General features: G+C 59.4%; 1 protein-coding gene across 1 annotated transcript; it reads left to right on the forward strand.

Moving 5' to 3' along the window:
- The first annotated feature begins 515 nt into the window (after nucleotides 1-515).
- On the forward strand, nucleotides 516-18,621 carry COLGALT1 (collagen beta(1-O)galactosyltransferase 1). Its single transcript, XM_023625418.2, has 12 exons — nucleotides 516-892; nucleotides 2,051-2,161; nucleotides 2,828-2,945; nucleotides 6,845-6,979; nucleotides 8,143-8,347; nucleotides 9,349-9,468; nucleotides 13,691-13,767; nucleotides 13,838-13,944; nucleotides 14,209-14,341; nucleotides 15,581-15,708; nucleotides 16,666-16,872; nucleotides 17,038-18,621. The coding sequence occupies exons 1-12, from the start codon at nucleotides 630-632 to the stop codon at nucleotides 17,303-17,305; spliced, it is 1,872 nt and encodes a 623-aa protein (XP_023481186.1). The 5' UTR covers nucleotides 516-629; the 3' UTR covers nucleotides 17,306-18,621.
- The last annotated feature ends 5,512 nt before the right edge of the window (nucleotides 18,622-24,133 follow it).

Raw genomic sequence — 24,133 nt, forward strand, 5'->3', positions numbered from 1 at the left:
CTGTCTCTGGAGGGCGTGCTCCGCACTACAAGCTTCATCCGGCTCCACCTTCACACCAGCCCTGCTCGGCGGGTTATGACCGCATTTTACAGACAGAGGAATTGAGGCTCAAACAGCGAGCCCAGGCGGGGGCTGGATCTGAAGCCAGGTCTGGAGACTCCGGGGCCCGCGTGCTTAACACCCAGCCATCCCCGAGGACATCTCAGCGGGGTCGGGAACCAGGACACTAAAACCCATGTTGCAGCCAAGGAAACTGAGGCTCAGATCTTTCAAGTCCCGAACTAGGTCTTAACTACCCAGGTCCGCCTGCTGGACACAGCCCAGGTCTTACACACATGGAAGTTGGGCGGCGAATCGGGGGGGGGGGGGGTCCCTGCGAGAGCAGTCGCCCGGAGGCAGGGCACATTCTGAGCCCTGAGACCTTTAAGGCACGGACCCGCGTCCCGTTGAAGGGTTCCGAGCGCTCTGTGCCTTTAAGGCCGTCCGGAGGCGGGCCCTGACGGCTGGTTCCTGTCAGGCGTTCTCCTCCCCTTTAAGGCTCACGGCAGGGGCGGGGCCCCGACAGCCCCTTTAAGGCGCGGTCCGCGCCAGCCGGCAGAAAAGGCTGCTTAAAGGCGACGCGTGGCGCGATGGCGGCGTCCCTACGCTCGTGCCGGCGGCGCTGGCGGCCGCTCGCGGCGTCGCTGCTGCTGCTGCTGCTGGCGCTGCCGCCGCTGGGGGGCCCGCCGGGCGCCGCCGCCTACTTCCCCGAGGAGCGCTGGAGCCCCGAGTCGCCGCTGCAGGCGCCGCGCGTGCTCATCGCGCTGCTGGCGCGCAACGCGGCCCACGCGCTGCCCGCCACCCTGGGCGCCATCGAGCGGCTGCGGCACCCGCGGGAGCGCACGGCGCTGTGGTGAGCCCGCCGCCCCGGCCCGCGCCCTGCCAGCCCTCCGCCGTCCGCCGCCGCCGCCCCCCGGCCCGCGCCCTGCCCACCGCCCGCCGCCCGCCGCCGCCCCGGCCGCGCCCTGCCCGCCGCCCCGGCCCTTTCGGCTGTGTCGGCCGCTGCCCTGCTGGCTGGCGCCTGCCCCCTGCGGAGCACACACAGCTCCAAAGAAGGGGCGCCTGAGCGCCCTGGGGCCTTGCCTCGGCCGCTGTCTGCTTCCCCTAACTAAAAGTCTTTCTGCCCTTGCTGCCGCCTTGGTCCCCTGCCCCGTGACCCCAGTGGGCCTGGATCCGAGGGGGTAACTGGGTCCTTCCTGGAAGGAGGATGGGGCAGAGCCATGAACATGTCCGATGGATGACTTCCCACCTCCTGCCTCAGTTTCCTCATCTGGAAAATGGGGGTATTAATGTAACTCCAGTTGGTTTGTCTCTGAAGATTAACCAGTTAACGGGTGTGAAGCCCTTGTGTCTGGCATCACGGACTTGGTGCCGTGGTTATTATTACTGTCATCACTGCTGTCCTTGTCGACTTAGTAACAATTCATTTGGGAGAATAGCTCTTGGCTCCATGGTCAAACTAGACTCCCAAATGTCCCTCTTCCCTCTTCCTGAGATTCCTCAGCTTGGATAATCTAAGTACACAGTTGGTGCTTAAGAAATGTTTGTTGAATGAATGAATGATCACAGCCTACTATAAGGTGGTGTTGCTCATAGGAGAGAATTGAGAAAGGTGGGGCAGAGGTGTATGATATTTATGTATTTTTATTAAATCGCATGTACTTAGTGCCGAACTTGGTTGTAAGAGCCTAGATGCTTAGTGGTACTAATAGTGTCTAATGTGTTTTTCCGAAATTAGCTTGTTTAATTCCCTCTGCCTGTGCCGATGGAGTGAAGTGGGCCTTGCTCTCACCCCAGGGAACAGATGAGGGAACAGGCACGGGGAGGGGAAGCATCTTGCCCAGGGTTGTGTAGCTGATGGCGGCTGAGCCAGGTTCGGAGCCCACGTTGCATGGCGGCTGCCCCTTCTGGCCTCGGCGGCCGAGCCGGGTTCAGAGCCCAGGTTGCATGGCGGCTGCCCCTTCTGGCCTCAGTCTCCCCAACCTTGCTCACTGTCCCCCTCCACCGACAGGGTGGCCACAGACCACAACTCAGACAACACGTCAGCTGTGCTGCGGGAGTGGCTCGTGGCCGTGAAGAGTCTGTACCATTCTGTGGAGTGGCGGCCGGCGGAGGAGCCCAGGTGAGTGCCCAGTGGGACTGGCTACACCCCACCTCCCCCGCCACGACTGCCTGTGGTTCTGGGCAGAACCCCAGCTCGCAGCCCAGGGCTCTGCAGTCCTTGTTGCCACCTGGCTCCTGTCACCTCCCTCAGCTTCACCAGCGGCCGTGATCCCCTTCCAGACTGTTGGCCCGGGCCTGCCCTCCACCTGGAGTTCCCTCTCCTGGTCTTTCTGGTGGCCACCCAGTGCTGCCTCCGCACCGGCTCTGCCGCCAGCTTCCCCGGGAGACCCCAGGCAGTGCCCACCGGGCTCCTTTCACTCTGTCTGGGTTTATTCCTGTCCCCCTCGCTGCCCCGACCAGCTGCTGAGTCCGGGAAGACAGGCCCCAGAGTTTCTCCTCTCCCCTGGCTCCCCGTGCCCCTCAGGTGGCCTGGAGTGGCCTTTGCGGCCCCTTGCTCCCCCTCGTTCTGATTGCTGAGCCTTCTCTCCACCCTACAGATTGCCTCGGGCTCTCCTACCTTTGGGCAGGAAGCACTGGGGACCTCTGTACCTTCGTACCCCTGCCGGGACACCCCCTCCTCCTGTTGTCTCCTCTTGCTCCTTCCCAGCCTTCAGATCCAGCTTACAGATCCCCTCCTCCAGGAAGCCCCCTCTGACACCCCCCCATCACGGCTGCCTCTCCGCAGGTCCTACCCAGACGAGGAGGGCCCCAAGCACTGGTCCGACTCCCGCTACGAGCATGTCATGAAGCTGCGCCAGGCGGCCCTGAAGTCGGCCCGGGACATGTGGGCTGATTACATCCTGGTGAGTTCCGGGGCTGGAGGCCTGCGGTGCCCGAGGGAAGGCCGGGCGGCAGGACATAGGGAGCATCCTTGACCCCATTTTACAGAGGGGTAGACTGAGGCTCTGAGAGGGGAGGGAGCTGTCAGAGGTGACACAGCTGGCTGCTGGAGGGCTGCTGGGCTGCCTGGGTTCTCGGTCATCAGGTTGTGTCCCCAGTCACCTGGGGGTCGGACACTTGTGTCATCTCCACCTTTGTCGCTGTCCCTGCCTGTCCCACGATGTCGCCCCTTGGGTCACTCGGAGACGTTGGAGGAGGGGTCGGGTGAGGGCATCGGAGGCGAACTGCTGAGGCCTGACTTTCGCTTCCTCCCCGGGCTGGCGCTGCCTCTGGGAGGAGGGGACGTCGAGGCTTGAGCGCAGTAGTGTTGGGCTGCGTGCCCGCGGGCCTTCTGCGAGCCCCTCAGCCCGTGACCCCTCCACCCCCCGTGGACGTCTCCCTCGTGCGGGTGGGGAGGGCAGTGTCGCGGCTGCTCCCGTGGAGGTTGAACGCAGTAACGCCAGCCTGGCAGCGCCAGGCCCCGAACTCGCGTCTGCGCCTCCTTTATCTGTCAGTCAGCATACATCTGCAGGTCCTTCCCGGGGCCCTCCTGCTGTGGGACCTGGGGACACGGTGAGGGCCAGCACAGGCTGAGCCCCGCCTCCGAGTGCCCCAGGGAAGGTGGCGTGACCAGAAAGCCAGCAGAACTGAGTGAGGAAGTAGCGGAAGGCAGCTGGCGCCAGGAGGAGACTATAGAAAGGCAGCTGATGGCTTATCAGTGTCCTGGGGCCGCCGTGACAAGTACCACACACGGGGGCTTGAAACGGGGGCTTGAAACACGGGCAGTTCATTCTGGAGGCTGGAAGTGTGAAGCACACATGTCGCAGGGCTCCCTCCAGAGGCTCTGCGGGGTCCTTCCTGGCCTCCTCCAGCTTCTAGGGACTCAGGCGCCCTTGGCTTGTGGGCACGTCACCCAGGCTCTGCTCTGGTCACACGGCTCCTCTCTGTGTCTCTTCTGCTCTTCTGAGGTCACCGGTCATTGGGTTCAAGGCCCACCCTAGTCCAGCGTGACCACATCTTAACTTAGGTCTTCGTGACGTTTGCAAAGACTTATTTCCAAATGAGGTCACAGCCATAGGCTCCCGGGGTCAGCACTTCAGCGTATCTTCTTGGGGGACCACCATTCAGCCCACGACAGCTGGCATAACCAGGCCGGGGTGTTGAGTGAGCAGACTGGGGGTGCCTCCATTAGCAGGGGACCCTGGCAGAGACCTGAAGGAGCAAAAGAGCCTTGGGGGTGCTGGGGGACAGTGTCTGGGGTAGAGGGACGAGCAGGGAGCGACTCGGGGCGTTCTGGGCCTGGCGAGGAGGCCAGTTGGCTGGAATGGAGTGATTGAGTGGGTGACGGAGAGGATGATGCCAAAGTGGTGGGTGGGGGCAGACGACACAGGCTGAGGGAGGGGTTTGGCTTCCACCGTGAGGGTAGTGGGGGCCACAGTGAGTGTGAGCCGGGAGGCCCGTATTCTGATCTGTGAGTTTCCGAAGGCCCTGTGCCTGCCGTGGGGAGCAGGCTGGTTGGGGCCGGAGTGGGGCAGCAGGAAGCCAGGGTGCAGGCCTGGGCGGGGGCTGTGGGAATGGCCTGTGGGCTCAGGATGTGTTCTGAGTCCAAGGGGGTAGGCCCTGCTTGGGGACCAGCTGGGAGGGTGCTTGGAGGTCCCCACGTCCTGCCAGAGCCAGTGGGGAGGATGGAGCCGCCTCCCGGAAGGAGGGAGGAGGGAACATGCTCTCCCTGGGGCCTGTGGGCTGCCGCCGCCGCCTCCTCGGAATTTTGCAGATGGGAAAGTGGAGGCTTGGGGAGGGTGGGCTGGGGCCTGGGAACCAGGGAGGCACGGAGGCGGGCTGGCCCCTCCCGGGTTGCCGATCCGCCTCCGTGGGGTGTGCTCCATGGACTGACGGTGCCTGGTCCCCACCTCCTTCCCTCAGCAAATGTGGGTGCAGCTCAAGGTGTTGGCTCCAGACTCAAAGCAGCTGTGACACACGCTGCAGTGTGGTGACCGGGGCTCTGGAAATCCACAGGGGGGTGTGAAATCGTTTGCCTAATGTTTTCAAATTCTTATTTAAAAGGCCTCTCTTTATAAACACTACGGGTGTTACTTGTAAGAAAATATACAAGAAAAAATAAGGAGCTTAGGAAAGGAAAACAAGCCCAAACTTTGCAGTCTTATCTCCCAGAGAGACTCACTTTCTGGGTGTTTTTTGTGTGTTTTACTTGAGGTGCAGTTTGCGTAACGTGACAGTAACCGTTTTCCGGTGGATGTTTGCGGCATTTGGCGCGTTTGTCACGTTGGGCCACCACCCCCTCTGCTAGTTCCAGAACTAGTTTCCATCACACTGGAAGGAGCCCCGGCCCCCCCAGCCCCTCCCCGAGCCCACAGACCACCGATGTGCTGCCTCTCGCTGCAGGCGTGCCTGTGCTGGACGCTTCGGAGGGACGGGCTCGCCCGCCGTCGCCTCTGGGCCGGCTTTTCCCCCAGCTCCAGGCTTTCGAGGGCCATCCACGCGGCGGCACGGGTCAGGCCTCGTCCTTTTGTGGCTGAGTGTTGTTCCGTTGTGTGGATGGCCCACGTTTCGTGCATCCGTCATCTGTCAGTGGATGCCTGGCTCGCTGCCCGTGTGGCCGTGGTGGCCAGACATCTGTTGGAGTCGCTGTTGCCGGTTCTCTCGTGTCTCTCCCCCGGGTGGAGGCGCTGGGTCCGGGAGCTCCGTGTTTAACTCTTTGAGGAGCCGCCAGACTCTTGTGCTGTTTTCACTGCATGTATGTCCAGAGGGCCGCAGGGGCCGGGCAGGGACACTCCGCAGCGCGTGGCTTGGCCTGGGGCGGCTGCCTCCCGTCTCCCGCTGTGGCTGCCACGGGGAGCGCCGTCCCGTCTTGCTGGAGGAGGCCGGACTTCTCGTTTTTGGTGTTGTGTGTAAGTGATTCAGGTGTTCTGAAAATACCACGTGGGTAACAGGAACCCTGTCTGTGGACCAGATGCAGTAAAGCGCGCCTTCCCAGCGGTTTTGTGCCAGGCTGGCTGGTGCTCACGTCCCGGTCGACAGGCGTGTCCTTACCTAGCCGCTTTCTGTGCATGATTCCCGGGTGCCCGTCCTGGATGTCTTGTGGAGATGGGACCGTGTGCCAGGCCGCCATTCCGCAGCGGGGCGGGCCAGGCTTTCTCTAGCTGAGCCGCTGCTGCGAGACTCCAGGTCATCCCCAAGGTCGTGTGACAAACAGCATGACCACAAACATCCCGGTTGGCCTTTCTGGATGGGATTGGTGACACGGTTGTGGGGAAGCCTGCAGGCACCCCCTCCCGGGGAGGCTGTTAATGGGTTGGTGAATTTCCTTCAAGGTGGCAGTAAACAAGCTATCATCTATTTACCCCAACATTCAAGGTGTTAAAGAAAAAGAAAAGAGCCTCATGTAAAGATCCTATTTTTACGAACTTTATTGGCATCTGACTCACCTGGAAAAGCAGTGTGTTCCTCCAGCCACCCCACAGAGGCGGGCCTGCCCCACCCGGCCTCCTCTAGCAGCGCCGCCGTTTTAGAAGCTCCCATGGACAGAGCCATGTGGCGCACCCACCACCCCGTGCAGGCTGTCGCCAGCGCCGTGTCTGCGGCCCACTTGGGTCCGTGTGGCCCTTCCCTCCTCTTCCTCGAGTGTGTTTCCTGTGTACACCACGGTTGGCTCATTGCTGAGGGCAGTGCCGTCGGTGGAGGGGCTGGGCATCGCCCTGGGGCCCCCGGCACTGCTCAGGGTGCCCGGACCCCCAGGACGCTGACCTCCGCCCCCCACATCCCTCCGGTGGCTGGTGCTGATGCCGTGTCGCATGTTTTGCAGTTCGTGGACGCAGACAACCTGATCCTCAACCCCGACACGCTGTCCCTGCTCATCGCTGAGAACAAGACGGTGGTGGCCCCCATGCTGGATTCCCGGGCCGCCTACTCCAACTTCTGGTGTGGGATGACTTCCCAGGTCAGGGGGCTGCCGGCATCGGGTGGGGCCCGGCAGTGGGGGGACTGGGCCGAGCAAGTAGGGGCGGTGGCTGGAGTCTAACTTAGCCTCACAGTGCCTCATGGTGAACATGTTACACCACCATCGTGATAATCCTTCAGCAGCTCCTTGAGGGAGGGTCCATGATTGTGTTATCTCCCCCCGACCCCAACCCCATTACTGAGGCAGGAACAGAAACACAGAGAGAGGAAGTGACTTGCTTAAGCCCACACAGTTAGGAAGTGGTAGGACTTCAAGCAAGGCTTGATCCAGGTATTCAAACAGCAGTGTTGTCTTCCTCCATCCCTTGGGTGGCTTCATTTTCAGACTCCTGGGGAACGATCCCAGCAGCATGCAGCCAGAATCCTCTCTGATTTGGCCTTGGCGTCTCCTCTTACCCCTGAACCAATTATTGACGCCAGGAACATGCCGGGCTCTGATTGACCAGGCCTGGGCCACAAGTCCGTCTCCAGGGTTGGGGGTGGGGTTGCAGGCAAAGCCAGGGGGAGGGAAGGGGTGGGTGCTGGAGCAGGGGCCATGCTAGAGGACGGGGTCAGTGGTTGGAGCCAGGACGCTGCCCCAGCCTGTCTCCTCCTGTCTTTGTTGTAACTTGACGTGTGATTCACATAGCATAAGATTCACCATTTTAAAGTGAGCAGTTCAGTGTTTTCTATGTCTTAAAATATGTAGCATAAATCTAAATGTTATGCGCTGACAGTGCCAATTTGTAAAGGAACAAGGAAGAGAGGCCAATGCTAGATTGTTCCAGAAGCTTTCAAAACTTCTCTTCTGCAAGACCCGCTGCTTCCTTGAAGCCACTCTGGTGTTCACTGTCCGTGTAAATCGCAGGGTGGCGAGTGTCAGGCCCTGTTGCAGCTGTCTGATTTCCTCCCTCAGACGCTGCCCGTCTGGCCCGCAGTTCTGGCTGGGTCTGCAGGGGGGGCCGTCTCCCTTTGCCGACCTGCCACGGCCCGTCGCTGCGGCTCTGGGGCAGACGACTGGCCGCGCCAGAGCCCGGGGCTCAGGAAGTGCCGCCGCAGCCAGAGGCTGGCGCCCGGGCTTCTCTCCCGTGTTCCCAGCGCCTGCCGTCCGGGCCTCCAGCCTCGCCGTCCGGGCCCGTGCAGAACTCCACTCCCTCCGCACAGGGCTACTACAGGCGCACGCCTGCATACATCCCCATTCGCAAGCGCGAGCGCCGCGGCTGCTTCGCAGTGCCCATGGTGCACTCGACGTTCCTCATCGACCTGCGGAAGGCGGCCTCCAGGAACTTGGCGTTCTACCCTCCCCACCCGGACTACACCTGGTCCTTCGACGACATCATCGTTTTTGCCTTCTCCTGCAAGCAGGCAGGTGAGCCCACAGGGGCTTTGCCATCATGGGGGCATCGTCTGGCTGGTTTGTTGGGACCTGTGCTGAGCATGTTCAAACAACCCACAGAAGGTTCACAGAACCAAAACTTCAGGGTGCAGGGATGGCTTCAGGTGTGGCTGTATCCAGGTGTTTGGATGCCGTCTCCAGAACCTAGTCTCTCTGCAGCCCTAGCTTTGCTGGTTGCCTTACTCCCCAGATCTTTAAGACCTATTTCTTAAAGGTTATTTCCATCTCAACATTTTTCTATACTCTCCCCGTTTTCTGTAGTTGAGCATATTTTAATCAGATAATTAGGGGAAAGAAAGTTTTAAAAAGAAAGAGAACACAGCCATATGCTGACCTGTCATTTATTTTAAGCCAGAGGTTGGCAAACTATGGCCTGGGGCAAAATCTAGCCTACCATCTGTTTTTGTATGACTACAAGCTCAGAATGGTTTTTACGTTTTTAAGTGGTTAGAAAAAAATGAAGAATAATATCTTACGACATCTGAAAATTATCTGAAATTCAAATTTCAGTGTGTATAGGTAAAGTTTCGTCACACACAGCCAGGCCCACCACGTAAGCGTGGTCCAGGGCTGCTGCGTCCCAGCGGCAGACCTGGCTGCTGAAACGGACACTGGTGCCCGCAGGCTAAAGATGGTCCCCATCCGGCTCTTTCCAGGAGAAGTTAGCCAATTAACATGAAAATCATTTCCGTTGGGTTTTGCACTTTAAAAAATGATGCGTCCTTGTTGTAAGGATGTAAGCCGTCTGGAGAAGGACAAACGCAGGCGGAGGTGGCGCTACCGACCTCACGGGCACTGTGTCCCCTGCCCCACGTAAGGGCGCCTCTTCGAGGGTTGGGCTGTCCGCCGTCACGAGCCCTATGGGCCCAGAGGGCGCCAGTCCCGCCGTTGGCCGGGTGTCTGGCGGCCCCTCTGCGCCCCTGGCCCTGTGGGCCTCGCGTGCGTGCCGGCTCTGACCACGCTCTCCCGTGCAGAGGTGCAGATGTACGCGTGCAACAGGGAGGTGTACGGCTTCCTGCCCGTGCCGCTGCGGGCGCACAGCACCCTCCAGGACGAGGCCGAGAGCTTCCTGCACGTGCAGCTGGAGGTCATGGGTGAGTCCGCCCGCGCCACCCCCTCGCTGGGCACCCTCACAGCTGTCAACTGGCTGCCCGTCCCTTGGCTGGGCACTGGGGATCTGGCGGGAATAGGGTGGACCATTATCCTGCTCTCATGGAGCACTGGCTTTGCAAGTACCTATGCATGGTGTGCTTGGGGCAGTCAGGGTGGGTTTCCTGGGGGAGGTGGCATTAAGGTGCAGGGTGAGTAGGTGTTAGCCAGAAAGAGGCCTGCAGCCCAAGGGAGCAGCTCGTGCACAGGCCGGGAGGCTGGTGGCCGTGGGCTCTGGAAACGGGTGAGGTGGGTGTGGCAGCAGGGGGCTGAGCTGGGCGGGCAGGCCTTTTCCCCAGGGCAGTCCGGGGGGGCCTGGAGGCTGGGGAGCAGGGCGGGAGGGCGGTCGTCACTGAGGAATCCTCAAGTGCCGTTTCCAACCCTCAGGCCCACTGTTTATTTAATATTTATCTTGAGCAGACGCCTCTTTTTTCCGCTTGAATATATTTATTTTAAAAAGGAAACTATGTATTTTTACCACAAGTGCAAGTCTCTGTTCTTCTGATACCGTGTAAATAGATCCATAAACTATTAAACTGGCAGCTGTCCCTCTGGTGGGCCCCTGGGCAGCGCGCCCAGGTTGTGGGAGGAGGGCTGCCCCCCGCCCCCCGGCTGGCTGGGGAGCAACAGACACTCAGTCCTGGCCGAGCTGTGAGGCAGCGCCCATGGGGAGGGGCCGGGAGGGCCAGGCCTCTGCTGGGGCTGTTTCCCACTCTTAACTGCTTCTAGAAGGTTCTGTGTGTGTGTATGTGCGTGTGTGTGTGTGTGTGTGTGTGTGTTTCCCTCTGGTGGCTGAGTATGGAATGGCACCCTGCCCTCTGTCTCGGGGCAGCCCCTGAGCACTTGTTACACGTAGGCCCCAGCCCAGCTGCAGCCCTGGGCCGCAGTCACGAGGGCGGGTCCCTGCCTGTGGCCCCCAGACCCAGCGGCCAGGCCCAGAGGAGTGCGGCTGCAGCTGCCAGTTTCCTAGCTCGCATCTTCACGTGTGCTTCTGTTATGTCCCGTGGGGCTGCTGTTCACGCCACTGTCACAGCTCAGGCACGACGGAGGCGGGGATGTTCTCCTGTCTCGGGGCCAGGGCAGAGCACACAGGTGGACAGCAGGCTCGGGGGTTTCAGGCGCTTGTGCAGAGACTGCCTCACGGTCCGTGTGAAAACCGCCTTTTCTCTCCCATGCACGTGTGGGCCCCGGACCGGGCTGTGCTCGTGATTTTTCACGTCTGCAGAAACGTTTCTCGCAGTGAAATTTCAGACTTGCAGCAAAGCTCGGAGTGATGGGCCCTGCGTCCAGGGACCTGCAGCTGCGTCCCGCCCCACCTGCTCACGGACGATGGGCATCTTTGCCAATGGCCCCATAAACCCAGCTCACTGTGAATCCTGTGTGTCGAGTGTTAGGGCACACGGTAGGGATGGGTGATGGGCGGCATGGTTGTTTACAACCTCCTCGTCAGCTCCAGGCCAGGCCCTGGCTTCCCCTGGGCTTGCGCTGTCCCAATTGCGTTGGCGGACGGGTTCTGCCCGTCTGGTGCTTCGTGTCAGAGGACTTGCACCTTGTGCCACTCGTGTGCGGCATCTTCCGCTCAGCATCCTGTCTCTGCCATCACCGGCTGCCGTGTGCGGCTGTGGCTTGCTCCCTTGCCTGCCGCGTAGTAGTCCATGGGGACTTTCAACCACAGATTTATCCCCTCTTGGCTGTGTCCCACGTCACTTTACTATGTCGCTTTCTCTCTCCTCCTGAGGGACATGGAGCGCGTTTCTCATTTTTCCCAGAGTTGCAATGAGTTCCATACCTGCGTGTGAGAGGTTCTGCACATGCATTATTGTGCGCGAGGTTAGGAACGTCCGTGAGGTCACCCTCACTTCTCACCCCCGTCGCAGGCTCAGGGTCTCTGAGCCCCAGCTCAGGTTTGATAATTTGCTGAAAGCTCTCAGAACTCACTGAAGCTGTTGTGCATGCAGTTAGGGTTTGTTACAGCAGAAGGGCCAGATTGCAGTCAGCAAAGGGACGAGGTGCATGGGGCGGCATCCAGGAGAGCTCCATGCACGGAGCTTCTGCTTGTCCCCTCCCCATGGAGTCATGGGGACAGCGCTTACTTCCTCCAGCACCAATGTGTGACCGCACGCATGGTGTACTGCCACCAGGGATGCTCCCCAGGCCTCGGTGTCCAGGGTTTTTATGGGGGCTCACAGAGGTGGACCCGGCTGACTGCCTGCATGGCTGACCTTCGTCTCCACCCCCTACAGAGGGGAGCTGAAAAGACATGACCCAAGACCCCCACCCGAAATCACACTGTTGACATAGACCACCCAGTGTGACCCAAGGCCCCAGGCAAACAAAGATAGTCTTTTTTTAAAAATTGAGGTCTCCTTAGTTTATAGCGTTCTGTAGGTGTCCAGTGTACATCATTACATTTCGACTGATGTGTAGACTGGATCGTGTTCTCCAAATCTAGTTGCCGTCACCGTACACGTGCCCCGTTATCCCTTCACCCCCACCACCCCCTCCCCATCCCATAACCACTGGTCTGGTCTCTGTCTGTGCGTTGGTTTCAAACAGACGCTCTTATCAGGCAGGACGTTCTGAGGGCTCCCACCGCCAGGAGCGGGGGGCCCCGGCCAGGCCTCTCTTTGGGCACATTCAGTTTTTCACCCCGTGATGGGTCTGAGGGTTGTCGCTGTGACCCGGGCCTCTGGGAAGGCAGCATTGCTCTGCTCCTTCAGGATGCCTGATGTGCCCCATTCTCCCGGAACTGACGAAGGGAGAAGGGACCCTCCACCCCACAGCCTGGTACTGTGGCTGTCCACACCCCCCACCAGTGTGGGCAGAGGCTCAGACAGAGGAGGGAAAGGGCACCTGGCATTTGAACTCGAGTCTTCGGATCCCAAAGCCTTGGCCTGGGTTCTCCGGCTTCTCCAAAGAGAGCCCGGGGGGTCGGGAGCTGGGAAGGGTTCTGGGTGGGAGGAGGCCCCAGGCTATGGTGTCCCTGGGGAAGGCCAGGGCTGCCCAGGCCTCTCCCAGACAGAGGGCTGGAGTCTGTCCCTCGAGCTCACCTGAGCCTTCGTCCTTGGCGAGGCGGCTGCCACACTCACCGTCGTGCTGGGCTTCTCGGGGCCACCCTGGTGGGCAGGCAGGGACCTTGCCAGGCCATGTTCACGTGTGGATCCAGTCCTTCTCAGCAAACCATCAGAGACGTGCCAAGCCAGGCCCCGGGCTGTGGCCTGAGCATTGCTCACGGCAGCTACAAGGGCGACACACCATGAGCACTCTGAAATCTTGGTGTCCCTTGGCTTGTAGACACGTCACTGCGGTCCCACGGCCATGACATGTCTTCATGCCGTCTTCCCTCTGTGTGTGTCTCTGCATCCAAATTCCCCATTTTTCTAAGGACCCCAGCCCTGTTGGATTCGGGCCCACCCTGATGAGCTCGAGCTCCTTTTGACTTGACCACCTTTGTAAAGACCCTCTTTCCAGATAAGGTTGTGTTCTGAGGTTGTGTGGGTTGGGACACCAACATACCTTTTTAGGGGACACAGTTCAACCCATAACAACGTGTGATTTCACGGCATCTTTTTGTGAAACCTCTGAGAGGTTTATTAGCCCATTTATAGAGGAGGCCGTCATTCCAAGCCACACAGCTCACCATCATTTCTGTGTTCATGCTGAGTAATTATTGAGCGCCTGCTGTGGCTGAGCCCTGTGTTGGGTACTGGGGACCCAGTGTGAGTGGGCAGACCTAGCATCTGTCCTGGGAGGCTGAGGGGAGATGGACAGGGAGCCAGGGAGTTGGGACAGCAAGGCGAGGGGTTTGATGGAGGAGGTACCCGGCTCAGCCTAGGACATTAGGAGGCTCCCCTGCCCTCATCAAGAGGCCTCTTAGCTGAGAATTCAGGGGGAGGAAGGAAGGGTGTTCCTGGCAGAGGCCCAGCCTGTGCAAAGGTCCTGAGGTTGGAATGGGTGAGTTTGGGGTACCAGCAGCCAGAATGAGTAGGCGTAGGGGGGAGACTAGCACGGGCGTTGTAGGTGCGGCCAGGTCAGGCAGGGTCTCCAACACAGGCTGAGGAGCTTGGGGTGCTATGGAGCCAAGGAGGGGCTGTGGATGGGGCACTGGAAAGAGGCTGGAGCCCCCCTGTAACCCCACTGACCCCTTGGCTTCTCTCTGCCCCACAGTGAAACATCCACCAGTGGAGCCCTCCCGGTTCATCTCAGTGCCCACCAAGATGCCTGACAAGATGGGCTTTGATGAGGTGGGCCAGGCCTTCCGGGGGGTGGGGTGATGCGCTGGCCCGTGGGTCTGACGGAGTCTCTGGGCCGCAGGTCTTCATGATCAACCTGAAGCGACGGCAGGACCGGCGGACACGCATGCTGGAGGCGCTGAGGGCGCAGGAGATCGAGTGCCGGCTGGTGGAGGCTGTGGACGGCAAGTGAGTCCCGCCTCGGTGGGAGGGGTGGCTCCACACCTGGGCGTGGACTGTGCTGGTGGCACCGTGGAGGGGAGGGGAGGGGAGTCCGACCCTAGAGGGGCTGGCCGACGTGCGCTCAGGTGGACCCCGCCCTGGCAGACCTGGCTTCGTGGGGTCCAGCAGGGGTGCTAACAGCGGGAGACGGAGTTGGCGGCTCAGCCAGAGGGGAACGCTGATGGTGGACTCGAGGGTGGTCTCCCGCCGACCCCTCCTTTGCCCTTCCAGGGCCATGAACACCAGCCAGGTGGAGGCGCTGGGCATCCAGATGCTGCCTGGCTACCGGGACCCCTACCACGGGCGGCCCCTCACCAAGGGGGAGCTGGGCTGCTTCCTCAGCCACTACAACATCTGGAAGGAGGTGGGTCTGGCGGGGTGGGGCCCTCAGCCTCCTTACGGCTCAGGGAGGGAGTTGCCTGCGCCCCACGCGGGCTTCCAGACTCGCAGCGGGACGGCCTCTTCAGCGCATCCTTCCCCGGCCCGTGCCCGGACCCCTGGGCAGGGGAGCTGCTGTCCCCCACTGTGCCGTTGTGCAAGCAGCCTGGGGACGGGGCGGGGAGCCCAGTTCCTGGAATAGGTGGGGTCTGAGGCCTCCTCATGCCCAGCTGTTGTCCAGTGTCCTTGGAGCCTGGGCTCTGTGCTCAATGCTTGCTAATAGAAGTAACAGTCTTGGTGACGTTAGCCATCATGGACCCCACTCATTGGTACCTGTCAGCCTGGGGGCTCGTGAGCCACCCTTGGAGGGAGAGGCTGTGATGAATGAAGACGTCAGGCTGGGATTTGAACTTGGGGCTGTCAGGTGTGAGGCCAGATGCGGCATCTGGCTGCGGGGTGGGAGGGTGTGTGGGGAGGGGCTCCCCTGCCCTCCTTTCCTGAGATTCATGGTGGATAGCATGGGGCAGAGGTTGTGGTGTCCAGGTGGCCCTGGAGCTGGGGGAACCCTAGTTCAGGTCTGGCCCTGCCTCTTAGAGGGGTGAGCCCTGTGAGCAAGGAAGGCACTTCCCAGTCTGAGCCTCAGTTTCCCCAGATGACAGAGTCACAGTCTCAGGGGGGCAGTCATGAAGATTCTCAAGTTCATTCATTCAGGGAACATTTGCCAAGCACCTACTGTGCACCAGGGCTGGTGCTGGGGACAACAGCCACCAAGAGAGACCCCCCCACCCCCAATAGGGGGCTCACAGCCCCGCAAGGTGGGGAGAGTGATGATAAACCACAAAGAAATAAACTACAATGAAATAAGTGAGCTGTGTCTACAGGAGAGGCCCCAGGGCTATGAATTGTCCTCAGCTGGCATATTTGGATGGTGGTCAGGGAGGATCTCTTGGGTGGATGACATTTGAGCTGAGGTGAGAGGGAGCCTGCCTGCTGCTACTTGAAGGAGGGCGTTCTGTGTCAAAGACACAGCCCAGGCCCTGGCCCCGGGGTGGGGAAGCAGCCAGGCCAGGTTGGGGCGTCTAGCCAAGTGTGGAGGAGGTGGATCCAGAAAGTGGTGGGGGAGGGGTGCGTTTGCTTCTTTCCTGCTGCCCCAGAGCCTTTAGGCAGAGCCGGCTTCAGGGCCGAGCCTTGATCTCCCCGGGCCTGGGCGGGTGTCCTCCCTCAGGTCGTCGACCGGGGGCTGCAGAAGTCGCTGGTGTTTGAGGACGACCTGCGCTTTGAGATCTTCTTCAAGAGGCGCCTGATGAACCTCATGCGGGATGTGGACCGGGAGGGTCTGGACTGGGACCTCATGTGCGTATGGGGGGGCTTGGGGGTGTGGCCGAGACCCTATAGGTCTGAGGGCGTCTGCAGGTTAATGGGTTGGGCCAGCTCTTGGGGGTATGCTAGGAGGACTGGCATGTGGCCTGTGTGAGGCGCTCCGTGGTCCTGGACCTGAGAGCAGTCAGTGCATGGGGCTTGGCCTAAGGCCTGTGGGGTAGGTCAGTTTATGGACCCAGCTGTGGGGGGCGGGTTCGTCAGGGCCTGGAGACTTGAGGGGGTTCTGTAGGGAGTGGGGCGTGGCTGGGGAGCTTGGGTAGCTGTAGTCAGCGCTTGGGAGCGTGGTCAGAAGCTGGGGGTGGCTGAGTGTGGGGCGTAGTCAAGAAGCTTGGGTCTTAGACCAGCCCCAGGTGGGGTGTGGCCAGCATATTTCTGCAAGAGTACTTTAGAATCTCCTTATAGGGGGGTTGGTTTGTTCTCTCCCTCTCTCTCCCTCTGTCCTTCTCGCCTTTCCTCCCGCCCTCTTTCTCCCCCTCCTGTGTGCAGGACTGCGATCCAGGTTCTAGGCCCCAGACTCTGGACCATGCTAGTAATATGAATAGTAGCTGTACCCTTTCATTCTTGACTGCTCACCATATCCATCCCCCTTGCTCTACTGCCCCACAGCCCCCTGAACCCAGAGCAGCGTCCCCCTCAGCCCCACTCTCTTGCCTTGTGGCACAGCCTCAGAAAATGTTATAGGTATCCTACTCTCCCCAGCTCCAAATCCTCCCATGGCTCCCTAGTGCCCATGGTAAAAACCTACTCTCTTCCCTGTGGGCCCCAGACCCTGTCATCCTCCCGGTCCAGCCACACCAGCCTCCTCATTGCTCTCCAAACCCGCCCCACCCACTCCCACCCCAGGGCCAGCGGCTCCCTGGATCCCTGGCTTTCTGGATTAGTGTTCTCTGGTGAGCAGGAGGGTGACAGTGCCCCCATTCTGCACCCCAGCTATGTGGGCCGGAAGCGCATGCAAGTGGAGCGCCCTGAGAAGGCCGTGCCCCGAGTGAGGAACCTGGTGGAGGCCGACTACTCCTACTGGACGCTGGCTTACGTGCTCTCCCAGCAAGGCGCCCGCAAGCTGCTGGCCGCCCAGCCGCTCGCCAAGATGCTGCCCGTCGATGAGTTCCTGCCCGTCATGTTCGACAAGCACCCAGTGTGAGGGCCACGGGCAGGCGGGCTGGGGTCTCGCTGAGTGGCTGTCCTGGGTGGGGCGGGGCTCCCAGACCCCGGGGAGGGGTCTTTTCCTCTGGCCACTTGTCCTTCCATCTGTCCCTTCCCCAGGGGGAGGGACTGCCACCCCTCACGGCCCCCTCCCCCCAGGTCCGAGTACAAGAGCCACTTCTCCCCCCGCAACCTGCACGCCTTCTCCGTGGAGCCCCTGCTCGTCTACCCCACACACTACACGGGGGACGATGGGTATGTGAGTGACACAGAGACCTCGGTCGTGTGGGACAACGAGCATGTCAAGACCGACTGGGACCGTGCCAAATCCCAGAAGATGCGGGAGCAGCAGGCCCTGAGCCGCGAGGCCAAGAACTCAGATGTGCTGCAGTCGCCGCTGGACAGCGCGGCCCGTGATGAGCTCTGAGGGGCGGCCGCCCCAGGCCCGGCCTCTGCCTGCTCACCAGGGACAGCGGGGCCCCTGTGGAGCCCTGGCAGGCCACGAGGGCTCTCCAGGCAGGGCGGCGGCCTGCCCGTTTTCGCTCAGCAATCACATGCACGCAGGCAGCATTAATGGAGTGCCTACTGTATGCCAGGAACAGGGCTCGGCACCGGGGCATTGGGTGGGAGCAATCCATCGTTCAGCTCTTCGTGCGCTCGAAACTTTTCAAGCATTTACTGTGTACCGGTTTCCTGTGCTTTGGCAGCAAATGACGCGTTCTTATCCCCTCAGTCACTGATTGATTCAGTCATCAGGCATTTATTGCTTCCCCCAAGAGTCAGGCACTAGTGTATGCATTCATTTTTTAAATTAATTCAGGTATTTATTGAGTGCCTACTGTATATGGAGCACCACTCCAGGCTTGGGGAATATTGAGATAAACAAGACATTTTAACATTTATTCAAACCCGTTGAGCACCTATCATGTACCTGGTACCTGTGATGCAAAGACAAGTTCTTATTGACTCTGCACTTATTGAGTGCCTGCTGTGTGCTGGGAGCTGAGCTCAGAGTTGGGGATGGAAGGAAACAAGGTGCTTCTTGGTCTAATTGGTTTCTGCCCCACACGTCTGAAGAACACTGAGTGTGCACCAGGCGTTAGTGACACAAAACACTGCCAGTGCTCACTCAGCGTTCCTCACCCACGTGCTGGGCCACAGAGATGAACATGACGAGTCCTTTCATTTCTTCATGCAGCAGGCATTGATTGAAGGCCTACTGTGTACCAGACCTCATGGACCCCCAGTGGGGTTGGAGAAAAGCTGACTGAGTTCTGTTCTCCCTCGTTCCCCAGTCACCTGAGCTGTGTGCAGACAACATCTTGCCACCACCCAGGAGGGGGGTGACTTCCCTCGCCAGGGGCAGTGGTGGGTCCCAGCGACCACACGGCCTCATGCGAGCCCCCTGGACCCAGCCCCCCTGGAGGGGGCGAGGGATGAAGATGGGGGCTGGGGCTCCCGTCCCCACTCCGACCGTGGGCTTGACTTCCCGGCCTGCGTCTCAGCTGTGCTCTGGGGCTGCTCAGGGGCTCCTCTGTCCGAGCCTGTGGCGGCCTCACGTGTCCGGGCCGCCCATGGCCTCGGCAGTGTCCCCAGCACAGGCCGCAGGACTTGCTGTGCCTTCAGCGGGATGAATGTCGGAGCCGGCCGGCCGGGCTTCGCTCTTTTAAGGGTCACTGCTCGCCGGGCCGGGTCCTAGATGACTCGCCTATTTTTTTATTAAATGTTCCTGGTTAATTTTGACGTCAGTCTGGGTTGTCTTCTCGGTCCAGTGCTCTGCGCGCCCCCACGTGCCTCCCACTCCCACCCCTGCTGCCGGCCGAGGCGGGCGGGAACGGGGCTGGAGAGAAGCCGCCAGTGGGGTGAGCGTGGGGGGCTAGTGGGAGCCCCGCTTTCCCGGCCGCCCCGTCAGACGGCCCCCTCCCTCCGCCTGCGGGGTCCCTGCAACGAGGAGGGGCTGCCAAGGTTTGGAGTCTTCAGAAAACACCCCAAGATAGGATTCGAGGGCGCGGGAGTCCTCCAGGAGGCGACCCAGGAAGCCCCGGGCGGGGTGGGGACCCGAGACCTGGAGCGAAGGAGCCCTGCGGGGGGCGCCCGCGAGCAGCTGGCGCAGGGACCCGGGGACTGAGCGGAGCGGGCGCCTCAGTGGGTCGCACCCGGGCCGGGCTGGGGGCGGGTGGGTGGAAGGGGAGGGCGTCTGTCCGCGCCCCGGGCCGGGGTTGGGGGCGTCTGTCCCCGCAGGGGCGGGGTGAGGAGTCCGTCTGTCCGCGCCCGGGCGCGGTCGGATCTCTGGCGGACACTCGAGGCTTGTCGCGGTCCTCCGGCCGGCGGTGCGCACGCATTTCCACCATCCCGCCGCGGTGCGCGGTGCTCGTGGGCGAACAGAGCACCCAGCCCAGCAAACGGAGAGCGGAGTGGGGTCGCGTCCTCAGGGACAGCAACTACCGTTTTGGTGACAAACCTTCCGGTCTTACCGTTTGCATGGTGCAAACATACACACATGTTCAAAAGGAGGATCGTGTCACATGAGCCGCTGGAAACGGCTCCCCCAGCGCATTTTCCATGCGTGGCCTGGGGTCAGGTCACACCCGCTCCTGCTGCAATTTTCTTCTAAACTTAACGCGCGCGGCGGACGCGCGGGGCTCTGGGCGGCTCGCGCTCGGGCGGGCCGTGGGGGCTCCGGCCGCGGCCGGGACGCTGGGGGGGCGGCGCCCGCGCGTCCGCGGAGGCCCCGGCGGCGTTCTCGCCGGTCCCGGCCGGGCCCCGGAGGCTCGCCGAGCTCAGCGCGCGGCTCCGTCCCTCGGGCCGTGCGGCGGTGTCCGCGCTCCTGGCTGTGCGGACGGGCGGGTGCTGCCGGCGTCGCGGGCGCAGAAGCCGGGGGGCGCTCGGCCCGGGCGGTGGCAGACCGGCCCGCGCCCCGGAAGACGACGTCGGGGACCCCGGGACAGCGGTCCCCAGAGGGCCGTCCTCGTGGAAGGAAGTGAAGGGACGTCTGCTGCGAACGCCTCCGCCGCGGCCCCGGCTCTCGGGCTCCGCCTCCCGACGGAGGAGTCAGGAGCTGGGGGCCCGGGACCTGAGTGCCGCTCCGCTTGTCCCGCCAGTCACCTAACAACCGTCTTTCCTTCGCTCTCCGAACCGCGGAGAGCCGAGTCCTTCCCTCTAGAACATTCCACACACACACACACACACACACACACACACACACAGTGCGTGTGTTTCTTGCCTTCATGTGGTTAATCTGTTGTTTGTCATTGGAAAGTGATTGGTGTTGATGGGAAAACCCTTCAGCGGGTCCATCGGTTCATCGTCTATGGCTGCAGGAACAAGTTTCCACACACTTGGAAGTTTAGAACGACGCAGGTTTACTCCCGTGTGTTTCTGGGGGCCGGAGTCTGAAATCAGTCCCGCTGGGCTACGGTCCTGGTCCTGGCGTAGGGGCTGGGTCCTTCTGCAGGATCGAGGGGGACTCCGTGTCCCTGCCTTTCCCAGCTTCTGGAGGCTGCTGGCGCTCCTGGGCTCACGGGCCCTTCCTGCCTCCCTCCAACTCTTGCTTCCATCGTCTCATCTACTGCTTCATCTGACCTTTTCACCCCTCTTACAAGGACCCTTGTGACTGATCACAGTAAGAACCCACTAGAATAATCCAGAGTAATCTCCCATCATCTCAAGATCCTTATTCCACCTGGAATGTTCCTTTTGCCATTTGAAGTAATACTCACAGGTTCTGGGCAACAGTAGGTGGGCACCTTTGGTGGGGACATTATTCAGTCCACGACGTTCGTCCTGGCTGCAATTGTGTCTGGCTCTATGGAGGTATCATAATTTATTATGTATCATGACGTAGCGTATCAGTCAGGATCAAGGCAGGAAACAGAAGCCACCCGAAGTCCTTTGACAGAAAGGGGTTCCATACAGGAAATTCACAACGACCCAGCTCTGCTGTCGTAGTGTGAAAGCAGCCGCGGACTGAGTCGAATGGGAGAATGAGCCTGGCTGTGTGCCAATGAGACTTTATTTACAGAAACAGGCAGTGGGCCAGATTTGGCCCAGGGCTGTAGTTTGCCAACTCCCAGTGCAGAGGAGCGGGACCGAACTACCTCACCAGGGAACTGAGGCTCCCACCCGGCCAGTCGAGGAAGGCGGGGAGTCAGGAGTCCTCGAAGCTTCTCACTTTGGGCCCACACCCTGGATCCGCAGTCCAGGGACAGGACGCTGCCTCCACCTCCACGACTGCTTCTCATTGCCCACCAAGCTGGCCGCTGGGCACGGGGACGTGAATTCCAAAACGCCAGGTGTTTCCACACCTGGCTGCTGGCAGAGCGAAAGGGAAGCAAAACCCGAGACAGCTCCGGTCCCTCCGCCTCCCGACCTACCACAGGCGCCTCTGGCCGGGGGACCGTGAGCGCCCAGCCTCGGGGAAGTCTGAGGGCACGGCTGCAGCTTTCCAGCCTCTGCCTGGAAAGGAGTTGGCTTGGGGAGGGCGCTGATGTCAACCCACCACTTGTCCCTTGTTTATTACTGCACATTATGGTAATGCTCAGAACAAGCGTGTAATTGTAGGATGCATAATCACGGAAACCACTATATGTAATTGCAGTATTAGGAGCAGAGTAATTATAATGCAATATAAGAAGTCGTGTAATTGAAATGTTATCTCACCTAGATTGCCAATCACGTAATTATGTTACACTCTCCAGGAAACTACCGTGCACTTGGTGATGTCCACGGGTGATCCAGCCGCATTGGCAGGTGGCATGATGAGGAGGCAAGGGGACATGGGGGGGATTAGGGTCGACTTGGGGCTGGTGGCGAGAGCGGAGGGTGGGGCGAGCTTGAGGATGGTGCTGGAGTTCAGCCTGAGGCTGAGAGAAGTAAGGAGACGCAGGAGGGGAGGCCGACGAGAGTGGATGAGGTCAGAGGTGTCAAACTGCCGCCCATGGGCCAAATCTGAGCAGCCACCTGGTCTGGTTTTTTGTAATTGAGGTGAATTCAGACAACATAAATTAGCCGTATTAAAGTGTGCGATCCTGGGGCATTAGGGCCATTCACGTGGTTGCGCAGCCGTCCCCACCATCCGTCTCCAGAACTTGCTCATCGTCCCAAACTGAGACTCTGTCCCCTTAAAACATTCACTCCCCTCCTTCAGCCCCTGGCGCCCTCAGTCCTGCCTTCTGTCTCTGCGAGTGTGACTCCTCTATGGGCCTCGTATAAGTGGGATCACACAGTGTTTGTCCTTTTGTGTCTGGCTTACGTCACTGAGCATAATGTCCTCACGGTTCCTCCCACCATAGCTCGTGTCAGAATGTCTTTCCTTCTTAAGACTGAATAGTATCCCGTTGGGTGTCTGCACCACATTGTGTTTATCCAGCATCCTTCCGTGGACGCCTGGGCTCCTTCCACCTTTTGGCTCTTCAACACGGGTAGGCAAAAATCTGTTCCATATGTGCTTTCATTTCTTTTGGGTCTATACCCAGAAATATATTGCTGGATCATGTGGTCGTTCTGTGTTTAAGTTCTTGAGGAACTCCCATACTGTTTTCCTAGTGGCTTCAATTCTTTTTCAATTAAATTATTTGTTTATTGAAGTGAAATTCACATAACATCAAACTAACCAACTAAATTGTTCAACTCAGTGACATTTAATACATTCATTACATTGTGCAATTATCATGTCTATCTAGTGCCAGAACATTCCATCACTCTAAAAGGAAACCCCGTCCCCCCTGAGCAGTCGCTCCCTGTCCCCCTCCCCCAGCCCCTGGCCACCACTAATCTGCCATCTGTCTCCCACTGTGGACATTTTATATAGATGGAATCACACACTATGTGGTCTTATGTGTCTGGCTTCTCTCACTCAGCATGCTTGCGAGGTTCATCCATGTTGTAGCGTGTATCAGAGGTTCATTCCTTTGTGAGGCTAACAGTCCACAGTCGGGAGGGACCACGTTGCGTTCATCCATCATCCACCGATGGACACCTTGGTGTTTCCAACCCTCGGCTGTTGTGAACAGTGCTGCTGTGAACACGGGCGTACGAGGATTGATTTGACCATACCTGCTTGTATTTCCAAGTACAGTTCTCTTGGCACACAGCATGCCACTCGCTGGCGTGTGGCTGCTCTCATGCTCCAGGGGCAGAGTTGAATACTTGTGTCAGAAACTGTATGGCCTGCAAAGCCTAAGATGTTGACTATTTGGCTCTTTACAGAAAAAGTTCATTGACTGCTAGATGGATGGGTTTGGGAGAGAGATTGGGTTGCAGAAACTTCTAGTTTTGCCCCAGTAACCATTCTCCTCCTTCTTTAGGAACTGTAACTGTAGTTGGGAAAATGGCAGAAGGAAGGGTGCATTTCCCAGCACCCTTTGCAGCTAGGCGCCTGCAGTCAGTAGGTTCTGGTCTAAGGACCCCTAGCGGGAGCGATGGTCACAGCCTCTCGGTCTCGCCTGCAGGGAAGGGATTTGCCCTCCTCTGGCCTTTTCCGCTTACTGCCAACTGGAGCAGCATCTTGGACCCTGAGGTGGAAGATGCGAGGTGGAAAGACGGGGTCCCACATGGCTGCCGGGCTCCCAGGCATATGATCTCGCAGTGGTTCTCCTTTTCAATTCTCTGATTACCCAGAGGGGTGAACATCTTTTCATATGTTTATGAGCCATCAAGTTTTCGGTCAGGAAGTGTCTGTGTGGTTCTCTCCTATTGATTCAGAGTTCGTTACAGATACTAGTCCTGTCTTGGCTGTGTGTTGCAAATCTCTTCTCCCAATATTGGCTTGTCATTTCACCCCCTTTACAGTGTCTTTCAATGGACTGAGGGTCTTCATTTTGATGGAGTTGATCATCGTTTCCTATAGGTTCCTTTCATGCTTTTTGTGTCTTGTTTAGAATTGTTTCCTGGTGCCAAGGTCATGAAGCTATTCTGCCACATTAACTTCTAAAATCTTCATAGTTTTGCTTTCCATACTTAAATCTTTAATACACTCAGAATTGGGTTTTGTGTATAGTGTCATGTTGTGTAGGCCAGGGTTTCTCAAATGCTTGACTTTTCATTTTCGACACAAAACCCCCATTTCCTTTTGATAAAAATCATTGGTGGAGTCCTCGGAAAGCTGTAGCTGGATCATCTTTTCACCTTATTTCTGATGCTGAATTGCGCTCTGTTGTCACTCAGTTCCAATGCATTTGTTCCAGTGGACAAGGCAGGCAAAAATGACACAGGCTCACAAACCAAAGGCCTGTACGCCTCAGAGCTAGGGCAGCAA

The sequence above is a fragment of the Equus caballus genome, chromosome 21 (assembly GCF_041296265.1).
Source record: "Equus caballus isolate H_3958 breed thoroughbred chromosome 21, TB-T2T, whole genome shotgun sequence".
Lineage (NCBI taxonomy): Eukaryota > Metazoa > Chordata > Mammalia > Perissodactyla > Equidae > Equus > Equus caballus.